Source organism: Apostichopus japonicus, chromosome 17, assembly GCF_037975245.1.
Source record: "Apostichopus japonicus isolate 1M-3 chromosome 17, ASM3797524v1, whole genome shotgun sequence".
Lineage (NCBI taxonomy): Eukaryota > Metazoa > Echinodermata > Holothuroidea > Aspidochirotida > Stichopodidae > Apostichopus > Apostichopus japonicus.
Genome location: NC_092577.1, coordinates 33,226,978 through 33,254,688, shown reverse-complemented (window position 1 = coordinate 33,254,688; position 27,711 = coordinate 33,226,978). Strand labels below are relative to the sequence as shown.

Below are 27,711 nucleotides of genomic sequence, written 5' to 3'. Positions count from 1 at the left end.
TAAAAGTTTTCCCTGTCTGGTGTTTGCCAGCAAGTGGGCTGGAATTTCTTTTACGGAAAGATCAAGTACAAGTTTCGAGACTCAAATTTCTACACTTCAGAGGTTCAACATTGAAGAGGAAGGCCAGTAAATCACAGATCAGTGTGTTGTTGATAACCATTCCAGTGTTAAATGGACTGGTATGTGATCATGAAACGTATTATGTTATTTTCATAGGCAATAGCACATTGTCATGATTGTGATTTATTTACTAAACCCTAGTACCAAACACGGTTGTAGAGTGAGGTACCGGTAAGATCGTGCTTATAATGGAACGTGTAATGGAGCTTACATGTGTCGTTGACTGTCACTGAAATGGTTTATGGATCATCGTCGAAAATATATGTCACGTCCCAACTGATAATATTTTTTTTTTGTAAATAAAAATAAATAAAATTTGTATTTATAACAAACGTTTGGGATAATACAACAATATACCGTAATGATCAAAATGACGTCAGGTTAGCTTCAGATAAGAGATATGGTATTTATCTTACGTATTAAGGGTATAGGACGGTGATTAAAATGTCTGTTTCGCTAGTTTAAACAATTTTGACATAGATGATCCCGATTACGAGTACAAATGCATAAGGGCAATATGCCAGAAAACGAGTACCGGAGTATGGATTAACTTCATTCCTGTCACACAATCTGTGTCTACCTTTAACAGTATCTTTAGATAGTCAAGCTTAAATGGCTAATACTTTGAGGAACGACAATGACGTTAAAGAATTACAAGCAATAGTTAAAAAGTATAATCCAGGAAGTCAACAGAGGCTGTTAAATCGCTTTTGACTTGTGTGTCTTTCCTTCTTTACGTTGCTATGGAATTAGATATCTCAAAATACTCAAACCTCCAAGTTATCTAAAGTAGTATTAACTGTGTATTTTTTTACATAACTTTCAAATGTTGCAGTAGAGGCAACGCGTGGGTTGAAAAAGCAGCTTACCATATGCCGTTTCGACAACAGCTAACATTATAGTTAATAGTTTTACGATATAGTAGTATATTGTTATGATAACTACCATGACAGAAACCCGGTGGTGTATGCTAGCCTTTATAGAAATGACCAAAAGTTAATGTTTCAAGACAGGAAAAAGACCACACGCATTGGAAAGCTCAGCTAAAAGGTGAGAAAAACACAGATCACCAATATGTGATGCATCATCTTCTGCATAGTATGTAAAAATTAAAGAAAAAAAGAAGGAAAAAAAGGCAACTGTTATAGTTATCATTTTGTACAGGCTCAGAAAGTGAATTCTTCGTTTGCTCACTAAATTGAATTTGCTTATTATAGGCTATTGAACATCTGTCTTAGTTTACTTTTGAATTTTTAGGATAATAAGGTATCTTCAAAACTGTGGGTATCAGACGACGTGAAGGTATAGACGGAGTCTTCCACCAATTGAGAAAGTAACGTAGGCTAAATATAGAAACTTTCAGGATTGTTGCTCGACTTTGGTTAACACTAGGCGATATGATATATTATCATCGCATGTAGCATCAATCGGTAAACAGTTAACAGCTTGTTGTACCAATTTCATTACTGTTAGTTCGCATTCATTTCTCTTTCAATGGATCATACAAAAACGTGTCACATGTTCCTGAGGTCGTTGAAGCGGTGAAGGATTACATCCAACACCCCCTGCAGGCCTATAGACAGAAATGCTGAGTTGTTGAGGCACTAACCGTATAATGAGGGTACAATACAAGTGCCCTTTAACGTTACTCTGCATATGATGGTGGCATGAATAGGGGTGCTGATAGTGGGTACAGTTGTGCGCAAGGGGGGGGGGGGCGTGATGGAATGGCAGCCATATTCCCCGGCCTGGATACGGGCCTCCCCCTTCGGTAGTCACCTGTACTTTCATCTTGCTTCCATTAACGCACAAGATATAATTCTTTACGTTTCTCTTTCAATACCTTGTAAATGTCAATTAAACGGTAATATCATAATGTAGCCTTTTCATGTTACTTAAATACATATGCTAATGTGAATTATATTGTCAGGCTGACATTTTACTAGCTCTTCTTGCATCGAGTGTGAGTAAATCTCGTTCAAAATAAAATCTTCACATTGATTCTTTGTGTGGACTTTGTCTAAGACATCCGAATATTTGCAATTGCTTTTGCTGAATGCGCAACATATGTACAGATTACTTTTGCATTTGTATGTGCATCGCATGGCGTGACCTGTGATGCATACACGACACACACGCATACCCTTTTAGATTCATGAAACAACTTATCTTCATATGGCATGTGCAAAATATTGGCATTATTAAATGGATCGATATGGTTGAGGATGTTGGAAGTGTCTCTAGTATGACATGTTGACAAGCTTTTTTTTTGTCTTCTAGTACACATTTTGCTTACATTGGTAATGTACATTTCATCTTCTCTTAAATCCATCTCTGTTTCGATTGTGTTTTTCATAGTGACGTCATTATAATATGTGCAATGAGTGTAAAGCCCATAATATTTTGGTCGGCATAGATGCGAAAATGCGGTAGTAAATAGTTACGCTAAATGGACTTGCAGCTTAAAAGTGAACGTTTTACACATTATGTATATATATAATCCTTACGGAGTACCGTACACCATCCGTCTAGCTAAATCAATCAGTATTACATAATTTCCCAATATTTTTCGTTTCTTTTGTCACATATATAATTACACCCCGACAGAAAAATAATTTAAAAAAAATCTGCTGTATATTTTCTTGAATCTGAAGAAATAATATTAGTTACCGTTATCCGGAAATCGTTGAGAATAAAATTCCAAACAATAACAAGGAAATATTTATTTCAACATGTACTTATTATTTTCTTTTGTTCATGTTGACACTGGTGAACGACTTATTTTAATAGAACTTTCTAACTTTTTAAGATTGACTTTTGTAGTATTCATTTAAACTAAAGATTTTTAAAGCAACATTTAAGTTAGTGTGTCATATTTCTTTTAAAAAAGATCAAGACTGAATAAAGACGTTTACACAAGTTTGCTTTGCTTGGTCGATATTTATTCTGGGTAAATAGCAATTTGGATAAACGTGAGTTCAATACATTGTAAAGACAGTGATTTCTTCAGCTTTCTAATTGGAACCGACCAGGCCTATATACTCGTACTTGATTCCGAAGGGAATTGGGCGTGAACCTTTTTCATTCAAAGAAAACACGGACTTCAATTTGCTTGCCTTTGGCTGGCACTAGACGTGTTGCAATGTTCACATTAAGGTTCTTACAACGTATGAATACAATGCATATACTATAATATATAAACTGGAAATAACAGGAAATTGATGAAGTAAAGGTCAAAGACAGCACCCTGTAAAAGTGTTGTGCCAACCAAATTTTGTTTCATGCTACATTTGTAATCCTTCTGTATATTTCCTGTATTATATAAAGGTTGCGTTTGATCGACATTCAACTGTTCTTTACATTGCATAAGACAAGGAAGCAAATGACCCCTATTTTGATTGGGCTATACAGATGCTGCTTTACTATGATAACATAATCCAGTTTTCACTTGTCACGTCTGCTGGTGTTCATGTAGAGAATATCCGAAACATTAATGAGAACAGCTTCCTAATTTTCACTGACAGTCAGACTAAATTCCTTCCGCATTAAAGACAGTATAATCATTAAGTTGACTTAATATTTTTCTGAACTCTTCCTAATGAACATGTATCACTTCGAATTGGATATCACCAATATTCCATGAGGATTCTCTTGTAATTCATCACAATTTACAAGACAACTGAATTCAGTGAAATTAACATTTAGGTCTGATTTAGGCTACGGAGGAGCCTTGAAGAAGCATTTAAGGTATCATATTTTGAAGGTGGAAATAATATCTATCACGATAGGTTAAAGAAATATTTATACAGCTTAAATTTTAATCTTCTTTTGCAAGGGTGAAAAACCCAACACTACATGTTTGTCTAAAGTTATCCTTCACAATTTGGGTTTATACCACGTGTGCTTGATTGACCGCGATATTTCCTGAAGGGCCGGCTGCTTCTTCTGCTTCTACTCCATCTTCATCCGCAGTAACGATATCGTAATCCTTATTGATGCTGATAAACCGGTCTTTCTTAATCCCCGCATCACTGGAAAATGACGACGACGGAGTAGAATGAGATGAAGAAGATTGAGCAGATAAGGAAATCGTCTCTTCCTCAACCATATCCAATGGATTATCAGACTCTACAGGGGGACGATCTACCTTTTTTCTTTTTGAATTTTCTTTTGGGCGACATGCGCACATCAGCAACGAGATGAAACCGATTAAGACGGATGCAGCAATCAGAGTGATGATGGCTAAATCGATCAAACGTAACGGAAATCCACTACTGGCGGACTGAGGTGGCTCGGCAGGAGGTAGTTTAGATCTTTGTGAATTACCTGTGAATTAATGAAGCAAAATAATTTAAACTGTTAGCAACCTGCTTATCCACTAAAGAGCCTGTGTAGGAGAATGTGTAAAAGTAAGTTGACCTGACGTTTCCATCCTAGCAGGATCTTCTTCAAAGGCTAAATGACAAGTAACAGTAACAGAAGGAACAAAAACACGCACAGCATACAGACAGGTTAATGAGCATGGTGAACACAAAGAGATAGATGTAAGGGGATTAGTAGACAAGGGATGGAGAGAAGAAAAAAAGAAAAAACCAGCAGGGGAAGAGGATAGGTATAGGAGATACACAGTGGAGGGACAGAGGGAGGATTAAGGGAAGGGGGTAGGGAATAAACTGGAGGAGGACAAAAACAGAAAGGTGTGGAGAAAAAATGAAGCAGAGACAAAAATGAAGACGAACGGCTCACAGACGAGAGGTGACATTGAACATCCTGAGGCTCGCACATCCTGCATTGTTGATTTATACTTTGCACATAAAGACATTCGGATGATCTAATGATCTTTGTCTCCCTCCTCCCCTCCCCTTCCTCTTCCTGATAAAACTGATCGAGGGTACTCTTCAATACAATCACATTCAGAGTAACTTTTTTTCAAATTTTCTAAAAATTATTGACTTCCAAATAGGGTTTACGAATGGGAGGGGAGGGGGAGTTGTGTAATGATAAAATTGAATATTGGTGGTGGTGTGTGGGAGGCTACCAACACCGCATTAATTTGCAACCTACTCATAGCATTGCAAGTACCGCTTCGCTAATCACCTTCAGAGAAATTTGCAAGAATTGCAACTTCTAGGGATCTTGTTTCAATTTAGAGGCAGGCATCAAGTCTAGCCTCAGGTAATAGTCCTGTTAACGTCTGCTGAATTGGCACGAGACCAAGTACTTCTGTTTAAATTGTTCTCGTGTAAATATAGCCTACTAAATACTCGGAACAACACCTTTCCCACTTCTCCGATACTGAAAGTTCTACTCTCTAGGACTAAATCCTCTCCCATCAATCAACAGTCCGTAATTAGTTTGGCTAAGTCTCCCTTTATTTTGTTCTATTAATATCTAATAGGCGCATAACAACAATATTGACAAAAAAATAACTCTCATTTCCTGCTTTTTGTTCGTTTCAAAACACATCAAGTTCCTGTAAATATCTTTCCGAGAGAAACGTAAAATAGATAGCAAACGAGGACAGAATTTTAAAAAAGGTTTTGACACAGGGATGTAAAAGACGGGTGTATGATTTGAGTAGAAAGTTACATTTGGGTTCTTATCAACGATCAGAATACACAAATTTAGCAATAATTAATGTAATCAAATTAAAATGAACTAATTATGAAACTGGTTTTATTATTGGCAATGTTGACATTTGGCTGTAAAAAAATGTGAAAAGAAAACCAGAGAAAGGGAGTTGTTTTGAGATTCTAGTTGCACTATGACATCACAGATTTTAAAAATAACGGCCCCCAGAAACGAATTTCAGACTTTGATATCTCCCAAACGGAGCCAAGAAAAGCTATAATATAGATGATGGATTAGATTGTGCCTCCACACACGATTTTTTTATAATTTCGTTGGACAAAATCCAGCCAGGAAAGATGAAATTATGCCACAGAACCAAAGGAAATTGCTTTGACGCATATAAAAAACACATTTTGTGTATTGGATAAACCAGTAAACAAAGCTCCATTAAGGAAGTTAAACATTCAGACGAATTCTTTAATCACACCATCTTGGAAATTAGATTGAGGATAAGTCTCAGAATCAGGTACAGATTTTAATTGGGTCAATTATCAGAAATAGGTGAAGAATATGACAAGAAAATAGCTGAAGAAAAGAGTTGAGCAAATCAAAAACTGTCGCTGACTAAAACATTTAAGATTTTACATACTATGTAGTCTGGATTTTACTTATCTCAAGGAGACTCGAGCATAACCTCAAACTACCACTTTGGGTGCTATAGCAAAACTATATATGTCTTACCATCAGTACTCTTTGAAACAGCTTGGGAGGTATAGGAAGGTGTTGTAGTGAACGCTAGGGTGGTTCGAATGGGTGAAAGCACCGGTGTACCTTTAAAAGACAATATTTACAGACGATGTGAACCTTTTTCTTCAACTAAAAAGTACAAACATTGTATCACAAACGATATATATATATATATGTATATATATATATATATATATATATATCGATAGTTAAAATCGATATAAATATAGTTACAAGTTTGTAACTATTTCCTTTCAACGGATGGACACTGCTTTAATTGATTCGGTTTCGTTTGGTTGAAGGACATCATAATCATAATACTTGGTGCATTAGGATGTCAATTGTGTGTTCCTTGTTATTCAGACAGTCTTACCAAAACGACTGAGAAGTAGTTAAGCTAACACTTACTATTATACGAGGAGCTTACCGATTTGAAACGAGTTAATATTTAGGTTTCCCAAGTGACCAAAATTATCTTGGACCATATCGTCAATAATATTTCGCATAAGCAAAGAGATATCATTGACGGGAGGAACAGTGTGAAACCACATCTCGACGTCTGCTACAATACTTCCTGGTCTGCATGAATTAATATGAAAAGACATTTTAAGTGGCGAGGGTAATATGTCAATAGAAACTTGCTGATATGCACAAAATTAGACACATACTCCGGAAGTACTTCCACTCATTCAGTCTCGAGGGGTTTTCTCTTTTTCTTCTTCATACTTTCACTTTGATATATTTTATTGAAATTAAATAAATACTCTTTTCCTTTTAGCTTCATTAATTTGTTTGTCACATTATTTATTTAAAATGTACAATACGTCCTAAATCAGAGGGTAAGAAGAAAAACATGAATTGAGGGATGTAGAATAATAAATCCTCACAGACAAAATGAACAACATTTACTAAGTACTGAGGTTTGATTTACTAATTAAATTTATATCTAAAAAGATCTTAATCTAGGTCTGTCAATTGATGTATTAGGTAAGAAGTTCCAAAGGATAATGGCACGTTAATTTTGTTATAAAACAAACAAGTGCTAATAAATGATGAAAAAAACGACGCAAGTTTTGTTAGCTGCAAATGGTGAAGATTGATTAGGGATTCGTTAGAGATCATCGCTTATAGTGTCTAGAATATACTGAAAATGTAAAGAAATAAAAATAAAAAATAAACTTACGTCAGTTGTACAATACTTAAACCACCGAAAGAGGTTCTGAGTTGTCTTCTAGAATTGATGACGACATCGAGCTGTAGACCAATCAGATTATTTCTATTCATTTAAATTCCTAAGCGCAAAGAACTGTTGTATTAGGTTTTGTAATACATCAGGGGCCTATAATTTCTTTTCACATAAATGCTGTTTGTTATACTATAACGATTAAATGTAGTTGTAGAAATTGCTTATTTTTTATCCAAGTAAACCGTATTTATTGTTCAGTGGCTCTAAAGGAAATATCTACCTTGCTTTGTTCAAAGTTCAGATCAGTTACTAAACATAATGTAAAACTGTTGTTGTAACATTTCAGACCTTCACAATAGCTACCGTAGCTATGTTGTGGAACTATTCTGTTGCGTAACTGCATTATACACACCTCTAAGTAAGAAAGGAAAAATTGGCCCCTTGAATTCAGACTCGGGTGACACCGAACATTTATCACTTTTCCCACTCTCAGAATACAAGGCATTACTAATGACTACGTAATACGTACTGCAGTGGTTTTTATTAATAGCATATGACGTCACGACGTAGGCTGACTTACCGCTTCGCCGAGGCTCTGAACAAATGTTATATAAGCGTTGGATGTTGTAATCCTGAGATCATCATCATAGTCACCCTGGACGTCAAAGGTCATTGGAAGTAACACAGCTGCAGCTGTTGACGAAGAATAACTTGTCGACATGGAAACACAATATGGCTTGATACTTGATAGTAAAACGGTGATTTCTCATGCCATTTGATATAGTTTGAATTCTCAAAATACCCGCACCGACTTCCTGGGAAAGTATTAAGTTCCTAATTGATCAAGCGTGATATGCTTACATTTAAGCAATTAAAGGCCTTTGAAGTTTCCTTATAACTTTAAAAACGCCTACTTGTTCAGGGAGTATGTGAAAATATTAGATATAAGAGTGTTTAATCTTTAAAGTTTTTCTCTCATTATCTATTTATTTAGTGGTGTGACAACAATAAATGTATTAGTATTAAACGTTAATACACAGCAAATCTACAATGCATCACTTCATTAGATGATAATTGCATTGATATAGCATGATTATAGAGTATTATCATGCACGGATGGAGGAGTTGGGTGTACCCCTTTCAACCTCCACATCCGCCAAAAAAAACTTATAAAAGAAAAAAAGTAGTTATAAGCACAACCTTGCGTGTGGACCAATTTACAGCCTAAACGTATGCCTTATTATGCACCATTTAAAGTTAAGTATTTTATACTTTTTCCTGGAGAGGGGGGGGGAGGAACCCCACCCACCCCGCCCCTCCCTTCATGGGAATACCCTTGAAGAATCGCATGATCACACCCTCTCCTTCAAAACTTAAAATTCCGGAACCGCCCCTGATTAAAAACAATTTAATTACAAATCAAATTGTTAAGAAATATGTCACTTGTTCTTATACTTACAAATATTTTGAACACTGACTTGAAATTTGCATTCAGCCACATTTCGGGATTCATCCATGAACTTGTAGCTGACGTCAGTGGTACCGATTGGAAACTCTGTTCCTGAACTGTGACTCTGCTCTGAGACAGAAAACTTGCCAGAATCGTCCTCTACGATAGGATCGTTCCATTTGATGACGGGATTTGCGTTTGGATTGTTGATAAGTTTCTGTATATTCCCCGGACAATAGATAACCAACGGAGGCATATCATCCACTAAAAGCGTGATATAAAAAACACATATAGTTAAAAGAAAAATAGCATATGTTTGTATCCTTTTCATCGTACTAAACATCACATGCGACCACATTAGATTTTATGAACGTCAAGTTGGTTCCATTTAGTGTCAGGAGAGCGGTAAAGGGGAGTGGAGGGGTTGGAGGCGAGGGTGTAAGAAGTAGTGATGGGGGAATGTGAAATCGGCTTTAGAAACGACCCACTGAGACGGATCGCTTTTGTAGTGTGCATTTATTTGATCTCTGTGTGATCAAATATGCGACAATGGAACGCGGCAGTGGTGTTGAATGGAGGATGCTAAAAATAGTTGTTGGCTTCATGTCAAAATACTTAACAGAAACATTGATATATTGTGTCTTTGCCTGTAAAATAAAACGTAGTTTCTTCTGATGAAACGTTCTATTAGTGTGATTTCAAGTGACCATTATGGCTTAGCATATAAAGGATACAGATTCTGTTAAAAAAAAAATACACAAACTTGTAGGGACATTCCCTTTTTTCAACTTCATTAACACATGCAGGAAGAAGGGAAAGAAAAGTGAAACCTCATTCAACGCCAAAACAGTAAAAGTAAAAAAACTGCAATCAACTTAAACTATAATGTATAGAAAAAACATGTTGACAAAAAGGGAATCTGAATGATAACTAGCTTTAGAAGTACCCGAGCGTGTTCTGTTATGCTGTTTGGAAGTGCTTTCATTTCTCTTTCATTGAAGGTCGTGAATTTACATTTCGTACTCATCTCCTCATCCATCCATCTTTGTCAGCCTAGCCACCATAAAACTTGAAAGATTGGCAGTCCTTTCCCTCGATCTCCACTGCACTTCCCAGCAAACACAAAACGTTATCATAACATTTTTAAAAGAGCCTCTAAAATATATTTTTATAACGTTAAATGTGGTGTTATAAAAACGTCGGCATAACGTTTTTATGAGATATTAATGTTATATTAATGTTTTTACGAAAAAATGTTTCGAAATAATAACCTGAAAACGTTTTCGTGACATATTTATTACACCACAAATAACGTTATCAAAACAAAAGACAAAACATTTTAATAACGTTTCAAAAACGTTTTTGTGTTTGCTGGGTTCTTACCCTCACCCTCACCCACCCCCGCGCCCACCCCACGCCCTCGCTCTTCCCGCGCCCACATTACAACATGTATACTGCACTGCATTGTTTGGAAGGATTAAGAGGATTCACGAATCGTGCGAAGAAATAGGACACATTAAAGTACTCTTTATGCGGGGGTGGGATGTGGGTGGCTGTTGACCCCTACCTAGCTTAAATCAAACGAACACAGGGTTACACCTACTTCCTTATATGCCATGATTCACCTATGGTTCACCATGCAATCATATAGAAGTATTGCCAATTGCATTTCATTGGTGTAGTTAGTATTGGGACTACATCCTATTGTTTTTTTTTTTCTTTTTTTGGCTCAATTGCGCAATTCAGGCAGGAAAACGCAGATTTGCTGTAGCCTATATACACGTTAAAGGGATAACTAACTTACGTCTGAGAGAAACCCATGTGTTAAATATCAGCATTCTTTACTTGAACGGTCATTTGTTGTTAATAGAGCAAACGCAAAACTTGAAATTTATTAGCTCAATTTAGAAAATGAACATGCCTTTAACAGCCCCCCCCAATTAATTATTATATTTAAATGTTATATATATATATATTATTATTAAATTAAAAGTTAAAAAGAAAGTATTTTAAGTTTTTTTCGAAAATGCGGAAAAGACAGAAGGGATCTGGATGCGTTGTTTTTGTGTCTATATTCGCTTTTAATTCGGATACAAATACTTGAGATTCATGTTCAGGTTTCAATCGACGAGTGTTTCCTCATCATTCTATTCATATTGTCTTTAATTAGGCTATTAGCATATAGTATATGATAATATATACTTTCTTTTCAACTGTTAATTGGTACTTACCTGCCTTTACGTTAACAATAAATGAGCAATTCAAAGAAAATTGTGGAAGCTCTGGAAAATTGAAAGTATATGTAACAGTCGATATTCCCAATGGAAAGTAAGTCCCAGGAATTGCAGTTCTCGATAATTCTTGGTCATTCAAAGAAGTAGTCACAAACGGCTCCTCCCATGTTACTTCACTGCCTTCGAGACCAACCTCTACATCGACATTGATGACAAATGGACATCTGAACAGTATAGGCTCAAAAATTTCTGGAAGATTATATAAAGATATAAAAAATGACTGAAAAGGCTTGAAAACACAAACATACTTTCATCAGCATTTATTTAGGGATAACAGAAAACGATATTATTTGCAAGCCAACGGTAACTTTGCATGTGGGCATACTAGTGATGTCCTCGCAGTGGCGTGCACATGATTTCAAAGGTGTGTGTGTGGCGGGGGGGGGGGGTAAAATTCAAAATTTTCCATCTGATTTAGGTGAGGATTGAACTATCGTGGAAGTTCCAGAGGGGAATGAAGGATTATTTAAAGGAGGGGAGCTGCACTGTGGTCATTGGGGAGAGGGTAATCTGAGATCAAGAAGGGCTGAAACAATCCGAACAGGTAGATGCATAATCGTCATATCCTTACGATGGATGAATGTCTCTAGAGGTACTTTTTAAGAAAAGTCGCCCAGGAAAGAACATGGGCACGAAAACCAAACTGCCGAACGACTGATCCGCTCTCAAACCCAGTCCCCTTGCATCGGGACTGTGACTGTGTGATGATCATCGGGTGTGCATCACCATTCCCCATCGAAAGAGAACAGATACTACACATGATCTTAGCCAAAATTCCGAGGTTTGGATAACATTATAATAGTACCTGGACTTACAACATATTCCCTCACTACACAGAAGCTTTTATCGATTGTACCACAATAGACCTGCTCAGTGAAATTCAAAGTTGTGAAGAAAAAACAGTTAGACAAAAATAATATTTCGAAGCAGTTGCAGTACCAATGAACTGCAATTGTGAGATCCATTTGGCCAAAAATGTATAGGGCAGTATGAAATGGTTTCCCATTATCATGCAGAAATGTGCGTACAGTAACTATATAATATATATACCACCTATAATACCTATTTCACGAAAGTACATTATTAAGTATATCAAGAGACTCGTCATATTTAGGGAAAGTTATCAAGGCTTCCTTATTATACTTACCGATTACCATAACTGTAAACACACAGGTAGCCTGGTTACCAGATTGATCTTCATATGTGTATGTCACCATGGTTACTCCCCTCGGAAATGTATCCCCGGGATGATTTGTCGCATTTACAAAGTTGACGTCACTGTCATCGTCTGAAGCACTTGGAACGTTCCATTCTACTGTAGGGTCAGGGCTACCAGATAGGACATATTTGGTCATATTATCGGGACAATTGGTTATCGTTGGAGGCATAGTGTCCACGAAAGGAAAAACTGCCAATGAGATAAGTTCATCATATAATTTTACAGTTATGAATTTACGCTTAGTATCATAGTAAAATACTGGAATATATGTTACTACATATCTTAGGATCCAGTGTGTTACATTCATAACACACTGTGGGTACGATACGCTATGATGTAACCAAAATGGCTGCAATAATCCTTGAAGTATAGGAAGCTCGTACAAAAATAAAACCCCGATGCTGCCTTCTGGCTTTAGAAAGTGGAAGGTAATGGTATCAAGTAAGTGAAAGATGTTTAGCATGATTGATCATGATTGTAGCAAATTAATACCTTCCACAAGAAAATTACAGACGCCAGTATTTCCGAATTCATCTCGAACAATGTAACTGACAGTCGTTTGGCCAGGTGGGAACCGATGACCGGGATTGAAGTCTGCTGATACAGCGACTTGAGCGTAATGCTCACTTGCTGTTGGTTCGGTCCAAAACACTTCTGTGGAAGTCTCTCCGGGTCCTAGACTTGCTGTAATTGTCTCAACTGGACATCCAATAAACCCAGGAGGAACTAGATCTGGTTCTGTTAAAATTAAAAGGGGAACGTAAATTATGTCGCAAGTTATGTAGGCCTATATATATATATATATATATATATATATATATATATATATATATATATATATATATATATATATATATATATATATATATATATATATATATATATATATATATATATATATATATATATATATATATATATATATATATATATACATATATATATATAAACATGTCTATTTATGTTCAAGAACAGAAGGCAGTCCCTCCCACTCCACCTGATAACAGCGGTCGCAATAAGAGCCGGGACTGATATAATACGACTGACTAGTCAAGTCTAAGAATTAAAGTACAGATTCATGCTATGCATGTGTCGTAGAAGACAATGACATACATGCTAATTTGAGGTGAGTTATCTCGGGTTTATTGTTTTACTATTGACACAAAGTGATTTTTTTTATGGTACGATAATGATCGACATGGTCTGGTACTAAACACATTGTGTTGTTTATATCCTTGCTTTTGTCGTATGGAAATTATTTGTGTCTGTTCTGACTTTCAGAGCAAATATAAAACTCGATGCAAACTCTTTCCAATATAAAACTAACTGATATCCAATCCACAGATTATCCTGAGAACAGGCGCTTAGCCAAGGGGGAGGGGGGGGGCAAAGGGGGCAGCCGCCCCATCCCCTTGAGCATATTTTTTTTTAATGTATTTTTTATATCGCTAGTAATTTCAAAAGGGTGTTTTTGATATCGCTAGTAATTTCAAAAGAGTGTTTTTGATATCGCTAGTAATTTCAAAAGAGGAAAGTGCCATTTCCAGCGATCTGGGAGGCATTTTCAGCCAAAATTTTCTGATACGCTTCGCACCAGCAGTGTCGCTACGCTTAGATAGTTTGCAATGCCGTATCTACGGTTCTATTAGTTTGCCTACAGTTTCGCCCCTCCCTTGGCAAATTCCTGGCTACGCGCCTGCCAGAGAACATATGTAGGACTAGAGCACAAGTAAAACCAAGCGGCTCTTCTCGTGTACTCACGGTATACGACCATGCTTGTGATCAATGATATGTGATCTGGTCACTGTCCTCTATGGATTCTTTTCATTCTCTATAACCCTACATCCTTCCTCTTTACCTCTCCCCCTCCCAAGCATTTCCCACCCCTCATTTCGTGCCCTGCCTTTCCTCTGTAGGCCTCTGGATATAAATATGCAATCAATATACAACAATTGACAGAATATGCGATAAGTTCCAAGACCGACTTCGAAGTAGTAAGCAAGACAATCATATCAACGATCTACCCTATATTTTGTGGGACGGGAGGGGGGGGGGGGTGCGACTCGTCCGTAATATCTCACCTCTTTGTATCACATTCACACTAAAGGAGCATTCTGCCAGTGGTCCTGTGACCCCGTACAAATAGTATGTCACGTTATAGCTGCCGATACCAAGAAACCCAGGGGAGCGTGATCCAATCAGATATTGTCCAGGTTCCGTCACCGTAGGTGCGTCCCAATGTATATCTGCCCCTTCCTCCGTTGAACTCACTGTTACTTCAATATCGACAGGACAAGTAATTGATGGAGCTGATTAAAATAAAAAGAACAAGTTCTTTTAATTAAGTAGTGACCTTAAGTAGATGTTTTACTTTGGCATCAGGACTAGCAGCTATCTTTTAATCGTAATGATTAGTGATACATATTTATGTTTGTATAAATGTATGCATAAAAGTATGTATTTTAGATCCTCCTGTGAGCAGGAACTCGCTAAGGAGCCATAATTGGCTTATCAAAGCTGCAAGCTGACCGAAGTCAGTCTCTTAGATTCATATTTAACACCCATGATTATGAAATGTCAATTGTCAACAACTCTGTAACTAGACGACATACATTAATCTTGGAGTGTCTCGAACTTGGGACCTTATCATTGAAAGGCACCGGCGTTAACCGCTGATCTAACACTCCACATTAGCCTATATGCTGTATTTCATTTCATTTTCATTTATTATTATACACTTTACATTATGATGATCCAGCAGTTCCTTTCATGGAATTGAGTGCAGTGTCTATGCAACGGCCTTAACTTTCTATGACATGTTTCATTTTTGAAGATATAGTTGATTAATTTTGAAGAAAAATAAACGAAAGTATGTTTTAATTATACGGAGAACAGCTGAAGCAGTTAAGCGAAAAAATCCCCAAAACAAGCTAATTCAGTGCATTGTTTATTTCGATATGTCAATTTTGATCGTGTTAGGTTTTTGCACTTTCTACTTTTCAGTTTTACTGATCGTTATGGCATTCTTTCACTTTCATTCGTGTACTTTTCACTAATACATCTCATACACCCATATATACATACACTCATACAGTTATACATGTTCAATTTCACTCATACATCAGGAAATGTATGATATTTATCGTTCCGATATCAATTTGCACGTACATATACACACGATATCTTTCACGCTACTAAAGTACATCTGATTGTTTTCTCTCATGAAATGAGTTACCAAAATATTACACGTCTGAATCATAACCAAATTAATCATTTCCTGAAGTAATAATATTGCAACTATTACAACACTGATGACCGTTATTATACGTAACTATTTACATGCAACATAATGTAAGCTAAACATGACAATAGTCTTGTTGGATACATACCTCCCGAGGTTTATAGCCAGGTATGGTTATACTTAAACTACAAAACGTTTGGTGTTAACCATCGCACAAAATTGCAAACATCTACATGACATTATATCGATGACGTAATAAAACGTCACCTTCTCAGATTGGTCAGTTCTGAACACTGCGCATATACATAGGCTATGCCTTTTAAAGGTAGTCTGTATAGGCCTCAAACTATAGTACGCTATAATCGCTAGAAGGTTTCAAAAAGTGCTTTCCTGGAGGTCTTTACTCTCCAAATTGTTATCAGACATTTTGTAAGGAACGCACAAGATGACTGTATGTCCCAGTGAGGAACATTTCCTCGAAGGTTGTAATAACAACCAGTTTAAGAATTTTGACCAAAGGTGACCATATTTGAATATCTAGCATATTTTGGGCCTTTAAACCTTTCATACCTTTAAACTCTTCAATTCAAATGTATTTCTCATATTAACGTATAGAAGAAAACATAACACAGAGTACATTAGAAAATTAGCGTAACATGAAGGGCACTAGAAAATAGAAATACTGTTAACCAGGCTAGTGGCCGTTAAGAAAGAAAATAGAAACAAAGAAACTTCAAATCAACAAAGATAGATAGATATGTATTTGATAAGAATGGATATTTCACACAGATTTGTGCAAATTTTAATTTCTTTTTGGTAAAAATTACCTTCAAATGTCAGAATTTCGATTGTAAAAAAGCATCCTGCGATATTTCCTTCCGAATCACTGACTACGTAACTGACATTGGTAATACCAATGGGAAATGCTGTTCCAGAAGCATGTGTCCCTGAAACGCGAAAATCTCCATCTGGAACGACGGGATCTTCCCACGTGACCACTACATGCGTAGTCTCTGGAGCATCTACTGTTTGTTGAATATCGTTCGGGCATATTATTGCTATTGAGGAAAAACGAGTCATGAAGAAAGAAATGTTACCTATAAGATAGAGCTTGGCAAGGATATGTTATATCCAACACTGTCAACGATATTTTCATGACGATGGCTTGCCTTAGCAGTATCATGATTTCCAATGGACAGATACTACACTAATTGAATAAGAGACGTTGTAAGATTCTTCCAGCTGTTCCGATGCTCTATTAATTTTTATTTATTATTTTACAAAAACAAAACAAAAAACGAAGAAGCCTCATTTCATGAGAAATTAATATGACTGTATTTTATAAGAATGGATGTATATACACAGATTTGTGGAAATTCATTTGATCTTTAGTTACCTTCAAATGTCAGAATTTCGATTGTAAAAGAGCATCCAGCTTGGTTGTCTTCCGAATCGATGACTGCGTAACTGACATTGGTAATACCAATGGGAAATGATGTTCCAGATACATGCGTACCTGCTACATGAAAATCTCCAGCTGGGACGACGGGATCTTCCCACGTGACCACTGCATGCGTATTCTCTGGAGCATCTACTGTTTGTTGAATATCATTCGGGCATGTTATTGCTAGAGCTGTTGAGTCATAAGCAGAGAAAAGTTAAAGTAGTTGCTGTGCCAACCAATAGACTGCGAGTTCTTTAATACGCGATTCTTAAATGAAGTCGTATCTAGTCGTTTTATGCTATAAGTAGACCAGCCTATGGATATACCCGAACATGGCCTTTCTTCGTTCTCGGCACGACAAATTGGCGTAATTTAAAGAATGGTGTGAACTGGAATCAAGCGGTACCGTACCTCCTTTAACGTCAAACACATAGTCTAGCACATTACCGACTGGTGGCACCTGTAACACATGTTACTTCTGTATATGTCCCTCAACCGTGCATCAGTAATTACTACTTTGTGTTCGTAACACGGTAACATGTCTTACAGGTGGCACCAGTATAGTTACTGTACCAGCTATGAGCATCGGGTGGAACAGTAATCACGTGACAATACCATGCCTTGACCAGAGTATCTGCCTCAAAAATGACATGTAAAGAACGATATTTCGGTAGTTTTTATAGTTGTGTTATTATATTAGAATATCGTATTTTTATAAGTTAATGAAAATGCTGGGTTATGTCAGTTTAACTGATTTGTACAAAATAATTTTAAATTTATGAATAAGTTACCAAGCTCGACGGAAACAGTAAAAGTGCAAAGAGCTAAATTTCCTGCTTCATCTTTAAAGGTGTAAACCACAGTTGTTAAACCATATGGAAATAAGCTGCCAGGGGCATGACTTCTTGCGATCGAGACAGAATCGTTCATCGTCGAATATGGTTCAGTCCAATCAACAGTGGCACTTTGCTGTGTGGTATTAACGATGACTGACAAATCTGTGGGGCATTGATTCACCATTGGTGGCACAATATCTGTTTGATTTGAAAACAAGTAGAGTGATTTCTTTATAATAGAGTGATAATTTAAGAAAATTACGTGACTTATACAACATGAAGCTTTATATGACTTATTTATAATTAATTCATAATATTATGGGAAAAGAATGCAGTTTACCATTATTGATTGATTTATTAAATTATATTATCTGATATGCTCACCTATAAGATCGTTCACAATTACGCTGAATGAGCAGGAGACAGTGTTTTGATCTGAATCTGTGAAGATATACTCTATGACAGTCGTCGAACCAGCAAAGAATGTGGTTCCTGGAGATGGTGGTTGAGTGATGAGAAACACTGGACTGTTATTATCCTCCGCAATCGGAACTTCCCAATTGGCTACTGCTTCTCCTGTGACGGGGTTTGGGTCAAGCACGACGTCGGAGGGGCAATGAGATATCGTTGGTGCAATGGTGTCAACTACCGCTAAAATAAAATAACAAATAATATCACATAAAATAACAAAACAGTATGTAGAATGCCACAAAAATACTTTAATTTCAAACAAAGAAATTTCACGTTGCCGATGGCTAAAATTGGTTAATATTGGATGTAAATATATATATATATATATATATATATATATATATATATATATATATATATATATATATATATATATATATATATATATATATATATATATATATATATATATATATATATATATATATGTATATATATATATATATATATATATATATATATATATATTTATATCTGCAATTAACCATTAGCAACTAGGAAACATCAATGGTATGAAGGAAGTATAAGGTCAGCCAACAATCTTCTGAAACAAGACAATGGTATAACCTGAAATCGTAGCAGGAAACAACTGAACATGTTCACATCACAAGGCACGTACGACTCCAATGATGTACAATTTTATGAAATATATATATATATAATATATATGTATAAATATATGTATATATATATATATATATATATATATATACATTGCTTTTCGTTCCAATTCCAGATTTCTGTTTCCTGATTTACTACTTCTCGCCAATCTTATTTTCTATCATGAATATAATTTAAGTAAAATAACATGACTTATACAACATGAAGCTTTATATGACTTATTTATAATTAATTTATAATATTATGGGAAAAGAATGCAGTTTACCATTTTTGATTGATTTATTAAATTGTATTATCTGATATGCTCACCTATAAGATCGTTCACAATTACGCTGAATGAGCAGGAGACAGTGTTTTGATCTGAATCTGTGAAGATATACTCTATGACAGTCGTCGAACCAGCAAAGAATGTGGTTCCTGGAGATGGTGGTTGACTGATGAGAAACGTTGGACTGTTATTATCCTCCGCAATCGGAACTTCCCAATTGGCTACTACTTCTCCTGTGACGGGGTTTGGGTCAAGCACGACGTCAGAGGGGCAATGCGATATCGTTGGTGCAATGGTGTCAACTACCGCTAAAATAAAATAACAAAATACGTCACATAAAACAACAAAACAGTATGAAGAATGCCACGAAAAGACTTTAATTTGAAACGAAGAAATTTCACGTTGCCGATGGCTAATATTGGTTTATGTTTCACGTAATGTTCGCGATTGTATTAGAGGATTTTTGAACAAAGCATGGGAGATTTTAAATTTTTATATTTTTTATTATTGTTTCATCATCTCTGATCATTTCATTGACATCACAAACGTTTTTATCACTCGTTTATGGTTGTGACATTTACGTTTAACATGTCATGATTACACCAACCATAAAAAAGGATTAATGGAATGAAAATGTTGTCCTAAGTATATGGCCATAGGATGTTGCAGTTTCAGAAAAGTCACAAGGCTTATTTTTTGTGTGTGACAACATCCTTGCAAATTGGAGCAGCCGTCTTAGCATATAACAAGCAATAAAATCAAGGTGTCTGATTAATATTCTGACTATATTCTGTAATATTAGAGCAAAAAATACGTCAGGCGAAACTGACAACAACTTGAAAGTGTAGCTTATTTGAAAGACACCCAAGGTACAAAATTCTGATATGTTACAAAACCGTTAATAAACCCTACCATCAGTCAAGGCTGTAGTTCTATCAAACTAAATGGTTAGTTCCTCATATGCAACACGACCTCAATATGAACACTAGACCTCAAGTGATATGTTTTAAATGCATGAAATAATTTATCAAGGACAAGTGATGTTGAAGGTCATTCAAGGACGCCAAAACATGTATATGAATTGGTTGCGTTATTCAATTGATATAAATATATATATATATATATATATATATATATATATATATATATATATATATATACATATATATATATATATAAATATATATGTATATATATATATATATATATATATATATATATATATATATATATATATATATATATATATATATATATATATATATATATATATATCTGCAACCATTAGCAACTAGGAAACATCAAGGGAAAGAAGGAAGTATAAGGTCAGCCAACAATCTTCTGAAACAAGACAATGGTATAACCTTAAATCGTAGCAGGAAACAACTGAACATGTTCACATCACAAGGCACGTACGATTCCAATGATGTACAATTTTACGTGGAAATATATATATATGTATATATATATATATATATATATATATACATACATATATATATATAACAGAATATGTAAGTAAAAGATATATATATATACATATATATATACCTTGGATATATATGTGTGTATATATACTTATGTATATAATACGATATATATATATATATATATATATATATATATATATATATATATATATATATATATATATATATATACATATATATATATATATATATATATATATATATATATATATATATATATATATATATATATATATATATATATATATATATATATATATATATATATATATATATCGAAAGTCTATTGTTTATTATGATTTCCAAATTGGATGGACACCCCTGGATATCTGGAGGTCTATATCCTGAAATACAAGCAATTAGAAATATCGATGTTTACTCTTCAAAGAAATCTATAAGGAAGGAAAGGAGGAAATATCTGTTACATCCTCTTGGAAGGTCACAGACCCACACCATCATTACTGGTATGATGTGATGGATATCAGCTTGCATGAATAACTTCCTTATACATCTGAGGAAAGTTTCATTCCTTTTGGGGAGATATTACGGAACTGATTGATCTTTTTCTTAACACACAAGATTAAAGACTTGATCAAGCCTTACTATATGACACCATCCAGCTACATTTTGAGTGTTTTTTGGTTTTTCTTCATTTATTACAATCATTCTCCTTTTCTGCAATAGATATGGTTCTTTCAAAAGCTAAATCTAAAATACTACACCTCTTCATATGACATAATGATGACATTGTGTTTCTTTGAAAGTATGATTATCAAAACCAAAGAGTAAGTGAAATGTTTGACATCCTATTTGCAGCACTATGACAACAAAGATTTACATAATGACAGTTCCTAATACACGACATTTAAATCAGGATATCTCACAAACAGAACATTACTTTCCCTAAGCTATATTGGGGATCTGTTCTTCACTGTCACGTCAGCTGAAGATGATACTTCGATTTGTGTCCACTTTACATTCTTAATGTAGGTTGCATTTCGCCTAATCTTACATTGTTTTATATGCACTTTTTGTGCACTTTCTCTTCTTAGAGAGTCTGTTAAATTAAGCATTAAATAATATAATAATAATAATACAAAATGAGTCGTTCTGTTTTTGTATTGTCTATCCTTACTTTCCTGTATGTTATGAATGTATTTGTATGTATTTTAGATCCTCCTGCAAGCAGGAACTCGCGAAGAAGCCATCATTGGCTTATCGAAGCCGCAAGCTGACCGAAATCAGAGACTCTTACATTCATATTTAACGTCCATGATTATGAATTGTCAATTGTCAACAACTCTGTAACTGGACGACATACAATAATCTTGGAGTGACTCGAAGCGGGGACCTTATGATTGGAAGGCACCGGCGTTAACCACTGAGCTAACACTCCATGTTACACTCCACTCCTCTGAAATGACACTCCGAGTTAAAAAAGCAAATGTTTGAAGAAATAAATTTACCTTGATTTCGAACGATGACATTAAATTGACAAACAGCCATATTACGGTCTAGATCTGAGAACTGGTATTCTACCGAGATGTTAGATCCAGCAGGGATCGATAAACTGCCAGAGGTAAATGGAGGTTCACTTATTAGGAAAACAGGTCCATTGTTATCAACAGCAAAAGGGATGTCCCAGATGGCTACTGCTTCACCGGTTACCGGATCAGCATCAAGAATGACGTCAGAAGTGCAATTCAATATCGTCGGTGGAATAGTATCAGATTCTTCTGTAAATAGTTTTAAAAAAAAACAGAAGAATGAAGTGAACGCTGTAGTAATCTGCCCTTGACCACAAAGATCTTTATTTATTTTTTCTATTATGGAACTTAGAAATATATGAAATAAATTAATTATCTCTTTTCCCCTGAATGAGTCACCGTCTATAAACTTGATAAAGATGACAACTCAAAAACCGATGGCGCTATTAAAACTTAACAGATGAAGGGTGAATGATCTCCTTTTTTTCGTAAGTTTTTTAAGTTTTTTTGCAAGTTAACGACTCAGTTTTGTCCTTCAAAGTATAATAAGTAAATGCTGCCTGGTTTTAATTTGCCACAGAAAGCGAAATTAGTAAACCACATCTTGGTTAAGCAATGCTGGCTATTCACAGAGAGTCTGTAAAATTAATCATGAATTAATAATAATAAAAAATGAGTCGTTCTGTTTTTGTGTGTCTATCCTTACTTTCCTGTATGTTATGTATGTATTTGTATGTTTATTTTAGATCCTCCTGCAAGCAGGAACTCGCGAAGAAGCCTCATTGGCTTATCAAAGCCGCCAGCTGACCGAAATCAGTCTCTTACATTCATATTTAACGTCCATGATGATAAATTGTCAATTGTCAACAACTCTGTAACTGGACGACATACAATAATCTTGGAGTGACTCGAAGCGGGGACCTTATGATTGGAAGGCACCGGCGTTAACCACTGAGCTAACACTCCATGTTACACTCCACTCCACTGAAATGACACTCCATGTCAAAGAAAATGTTTGAAGGAATAAATTTACCTTGATTTCGAACGATGATATTAAATTGACAAACAGCCATATTACGGTCTAGATCTGAGAACTGGTATTCTACCGAGATGTTAGATCCAGCAGGGATCGATATACTGCCAGAGGTAAATGGAGGTTCGCTTATTAGGAAAACAGGTCCATTGTTATCAACAGCAAAAGGGATGTCCCAGATGGCTACTGCTTCACCGGTTACCGGATCAGCATCAAGAATGACGTCAGAAGTGCAATTCAATATCGTCGGTGGAATAGTATCAGATTCTTCTGTAAAAACTACAACATAAGAATGAAGTGAACGCTGCAGTAATCTGCCCTTGACCACAAAGATCTTTATTTTTAATATTATGGAACTTAGAAATATATGAAATAATTTAATTATCTCTTTTTCCCTGAATGATTTAAACTTCTCTGAGTCACCGTCTATAAACTTGTTTGAGATGGCAACGCAAAAACCGATGGCGCTATTAAAACTTGACAGATGAAGGGTGAATGATCTCCTTTTTTTCGTAAATTATATCTTCATCGCAAGAGTTGCAAATTAACGACTCAGTTTTGTCCTTCAAAGTATAATAAGTAAATGCTGCCTGGTTTTAATTTGCCACAGAAAGCGAAATTAGTAAACCACATCTTGGTTAATCAATGCTGGCTATTAATGACTGTGTAGTCTCGTGGAATATAGACCGTGAAATGCTTTTCAGTAACTTAGTTTAAACATTGCAATATATATATATATATATATATATATATATATATATAAATGAAAATCGTAATGAGTTGGAAAATCAAGAACAGTGAAAAAACTTTCAGCCTCCACCGGGATTCGAACCACGGGCCTCCCGCTATATATATATATATATATATATATATATATATATATATATATATATATATATATATATATATATATATATATATATATATATATATATATATAACCATAGAACATAGAGCGTACCAGCTTCAGTGACGATGACAGTAAACGAACATGTGGCTAAATTGCCATCAATGTCCGAAAACTCGTACATGACTGTGGTATGAGTGTTCACAACGAAAGAATGGCCTGACAGTACATTCTGTCTCTCGACTGTGACCGGACCCGTCTCGTCTGTTACGATTGGTTCATTCCAAAACACTTCCACACTCGAAGAACCGATCGGTGCGACTTGATTGATGTTGTCGGGACAAAATATAACGTTCGGGGGGTTGGAATCAGCTACTAACAAATTAAACAAAAAATATCATGAACTTATTACGTGTCTCTTATATAGAATTATTCCTAAAGTGAACCAGTGTATATAAGGTTACTATCACAAATGTGGTAAACATCTAACAACAGTTTTTTTTTCTCGTGCCATATGGACAATGTTTTTTGATATTTAAACTTTTACACTGGCACATCATTTTGCTGTAAGTTTGACACAATACCTATATCCGTTATGGTTCAGTCTGTACTATTTTAAAGTCGTTAAGAACAACGAGTCGCTTCCCCCTACCAGTTGTTATTATTTATTAATCTTCATTCATTTGATTTCATCCCTTACCATCTTTCATTTCTCCCTGCCATATCACTCAATCATTAGAGTGATTGGAGTTGCAACAAATAAGCCAAACATGTGTATAAACAGTTTTGTCGGAGATTTTCCTGGCTCTATCACAATTATTTCTAATCCAAATATAAAAGAGCTACAAATTGTTTCTTTACATTTTTGGGAAACTGCCATGTTATAAGAAACCATATAATGTACAAATGAACTATATTTATCATACCACGAATTAAGCTTTTTTACTTCAGTAATTTCTTCATTACCTGTTACTTGTGTCCAAAGTTGACAAGATACATTACCCCCCGAGCCCCCCCCCCCCGAGCCCCCCCCCCCCCGGGGGAAATAAAGAAGGAATTGATACTAGACATCGATACTATAGACAGAGCGAGGAGTCTATAGAGTTAGCATGGTTTCGTCTTAAGAAACGGAATATTCTGAAGGGAAGAAGGTCGTTACGTCAAGAGAATATTAAGCATATAAAAGTTCACACACTTTAATTTAAATGGATGCTTTTACGCTGAATATAAAAAAATGTTTTTCTGAATTCCAAATAAATGCACATTTTTGAAAATGTAAATACAAATGTTATAATTTTTGATTCTCACGAAAAGTGCATCGATTTTTAAGGGTAAAATAACGCTCACCTGTCAAAGAGGTAAATTTGTTTTGAACCAGTTATAAACTCATTCCCCTTAGTCAAGTATCATCTTAGACACTAAGAAAAACTTTCATTCTTCCGAAATTATTCAAACCAACAATTTATTGGCCAAAATATGTTTTGAAATTAAAAAGTGAATAAATATGAGTTTTGTTTTACTAACCTGAACTCGATGATAGAGTAATTGTGAATGAACAGTTCGCAATGTTGGCGAAGTCATCAGCAAAAATGTAGTCGACTTTAGTCACTCCGATGGAGAAGAAACTATTGTCTGAAAAATGTGTTTGGAGGATTTTATGAACATTATTTTCATCAGTTACTGATGGCTCTGTCCATTCTACCATTGTGAACATCGAAGTAATAGTGTCTACGATGTTGGTAGGACAATTTGTGATGGTAGGTGGCTGTGTCTCCCTTGGACCTGAGAATATAACAGACAGATGATTATAAATAAAATAAACCTATTCGTGAAACATTTGAATTTGGAAAATGTGCATCATAGATGTAAGAACGGTTACTCGTAGGGAGTGAGAGATACTGCACCGTAAGATTGGAGCTGTTACAGAGTGGGTAAACCTGTTCAAGATCAAATGTTTCAGATATTAGTTCCAGATAATTGAACGTAGTAATCCTTGTCTATATTCTGTTAATTTAGCCTATCTAATTTAATGTTTCTGATTATTGATTAATCACACAAGAATCCAATCAATCTGTAAGATAATCATCCAATAAGGTACAGTAGCTAGTTCTTCAGAGAAATAATGTGACGAAAAAAAGAATAAAACACAGTAACGAATTTGAAAATCAAAATGCACTCAACAGTAAGTGAGAATGCTTTGCTCATGAGATATTCACCCTATTTCAGCAGTCGAAAACATATCTTTCAAAAGCTATGTGAAAATTGAATTATAATAATCATATTAACATTTTTTGTTACTTTCAATTCTTGGTTGGTAGCAAGTATTGAGTTTAAGGATGAAATGTACCTGTTACAGTCTCATTACAGTGTCTTCCTTTGAATCCATCAGGACATATGCACAAGTACCATTGTAGATTGTCTTGACATGTACTTCCATTTTCACAATTATTTTGGAAGCACGCAACAGCTGCAGTGGGGGAAAAAAATGATGCAAAATTAGGTGAAACGGGCGCGCGCACGCACACAAACGCGCGCACAGACACGCGCACGCACATACACATAAGTAAACTTCAATGAACTAACCCCTTTGATCTACATATAGTCAAGACAAGTTCCCGTTCTGTATTTCCATATACAGAGTAAGATCAAAGATTTATATATTGGTATTTTTCTTATCCGAGACTATACGATTCGGTGTGGAAAGTCGGTAAGGGGCGGTTTTGCATACTGCATTGCATGCGGTTGATGGGTATATACACACATGATAAAAACTAATTACTAGACATGTAAGTAACATCTCAACTGATATTTTCCTTATTTCTTGGATAGGGTTTCGTTTTTATAAAAAGCAATTTCAAGACGAAGATTGTCCTCGTTAAGATTAAAAGCTACACGTTTGGGTCGAGTTTGAGTAACTTTAAACCATTCAAAATGTCCACATCGAACAATTATATAGCTCATATAGTTATTGAATAAATTAAGTCACTCTCCTGGCTTTCTCTGGAATACGAGAATGTGAAATTTTATTTTGGGCCTGATGCACTGCTGTGGCAAGACGTTAGATATCAACTGTTTTTCACAAGTATTTTCAAGAAAGTCAATTTACAGCGATATTTAAAATTAACGATAAAAGTTGTAGTACACTTACCGTTTGCCATGAGAGGTAAACTCAATAAAGAGAAAGCTGTAATTGCAGCTTGAAGTAACATGGCTTTACTTGTCGATGTTTAATCTCTTACTAGAAAGAAATCCAGCCAGTCTTCCAGATACTATAACGTAAAACGACTACACCATTAAGATGCGCATAAGTTTGTCTAATAATAGTGTATCATCTCATTAACTCGCCTTGGTATCAGTTAACGACCTTCCTTTGGTAACAAGTTCAG

The 27,711-nt window shown here is 35.3% G+C and overlaps 1 protein-coding gene across 3 annotated transcripts; it reads right to left on the bottom strand.

The window, feature by feature from the left end:
- Positions 1–171: 171 nt before the first annotated feature.
- Positions 172–27,711, bottom strand: LOC139984115 (hyalin-like). Of its 3 annotated transcripts, none has more exons than XM_071997830.1 (21): positions 27,474–27,711; positions 26,673–26,792; positions 25,850–26,107; positions 24,440–24,700; positions 23,479–23,748; positions 22,425–22,694; positions 19,510–19,776; positions 18,493–18,759; positions 18,064–18,306; positions 17,225–17,461; positions 16,656–16,886; positions 14,669–14,896; positions 13,080–13,325; positions 12,516–12,776; positions 11,306–11,557; positions 9,084–9,338; positions 8,205–8,317; positions 7,622–7,692; positions 6,866–7,017; positions 6,433–6,522; positions 172–4,446 (listed from the first exon to the last, which is right to left on the bottom strand). In XM_071997830.1, exons 1-21 carry the CDS (start codon positions 27,532–27,534, stop codon positions 4,010–4,012), a joined length of 4,590 nt encoding a protein of 1,529 aa, XP_071853931.1. In that variant the 5' UTR covers positions 27,535–27,711; the 3' UTR covers positions 172–4,009. The 3 variants fall into 3 exon arrangements, with proteins under 3 accessions (XP_071853931.1, XP_071853932.1, XP_071853933.1); XM_071997831.1 differs by having other exon boundaries at positions 24,440–24,697; XM_071997832.1 differs by lacking the exon at positions 22,425–22,694 and having other exon boundaries at positions 27,474–27,710.

Bases quoted from the DNA above. Each gene is read 5' to 3' on its own strand.
- LOC139984115 (XM_071997830.1), bottom strand. From the start codon at position 27,534: ATGTTACTTCAAGCTGCAATTACAGCTTTCTCTTTATTGAGTTTACCT. The intron at 23,749-24,439 runs GTACGCTCTATG...TAGTTTTTACAG, and splicing joins TGTCATCGTCACTGAAGCTG to AAGAATCTGATACTATTCCA. The intron at 8,318-9,083 runs GTAAGTATAAGA...CTTCGTCAACAG, and splicing joins AGTCAGTGTTCAAAATATTT to CTGCAGCTGTGTTACTTCCA.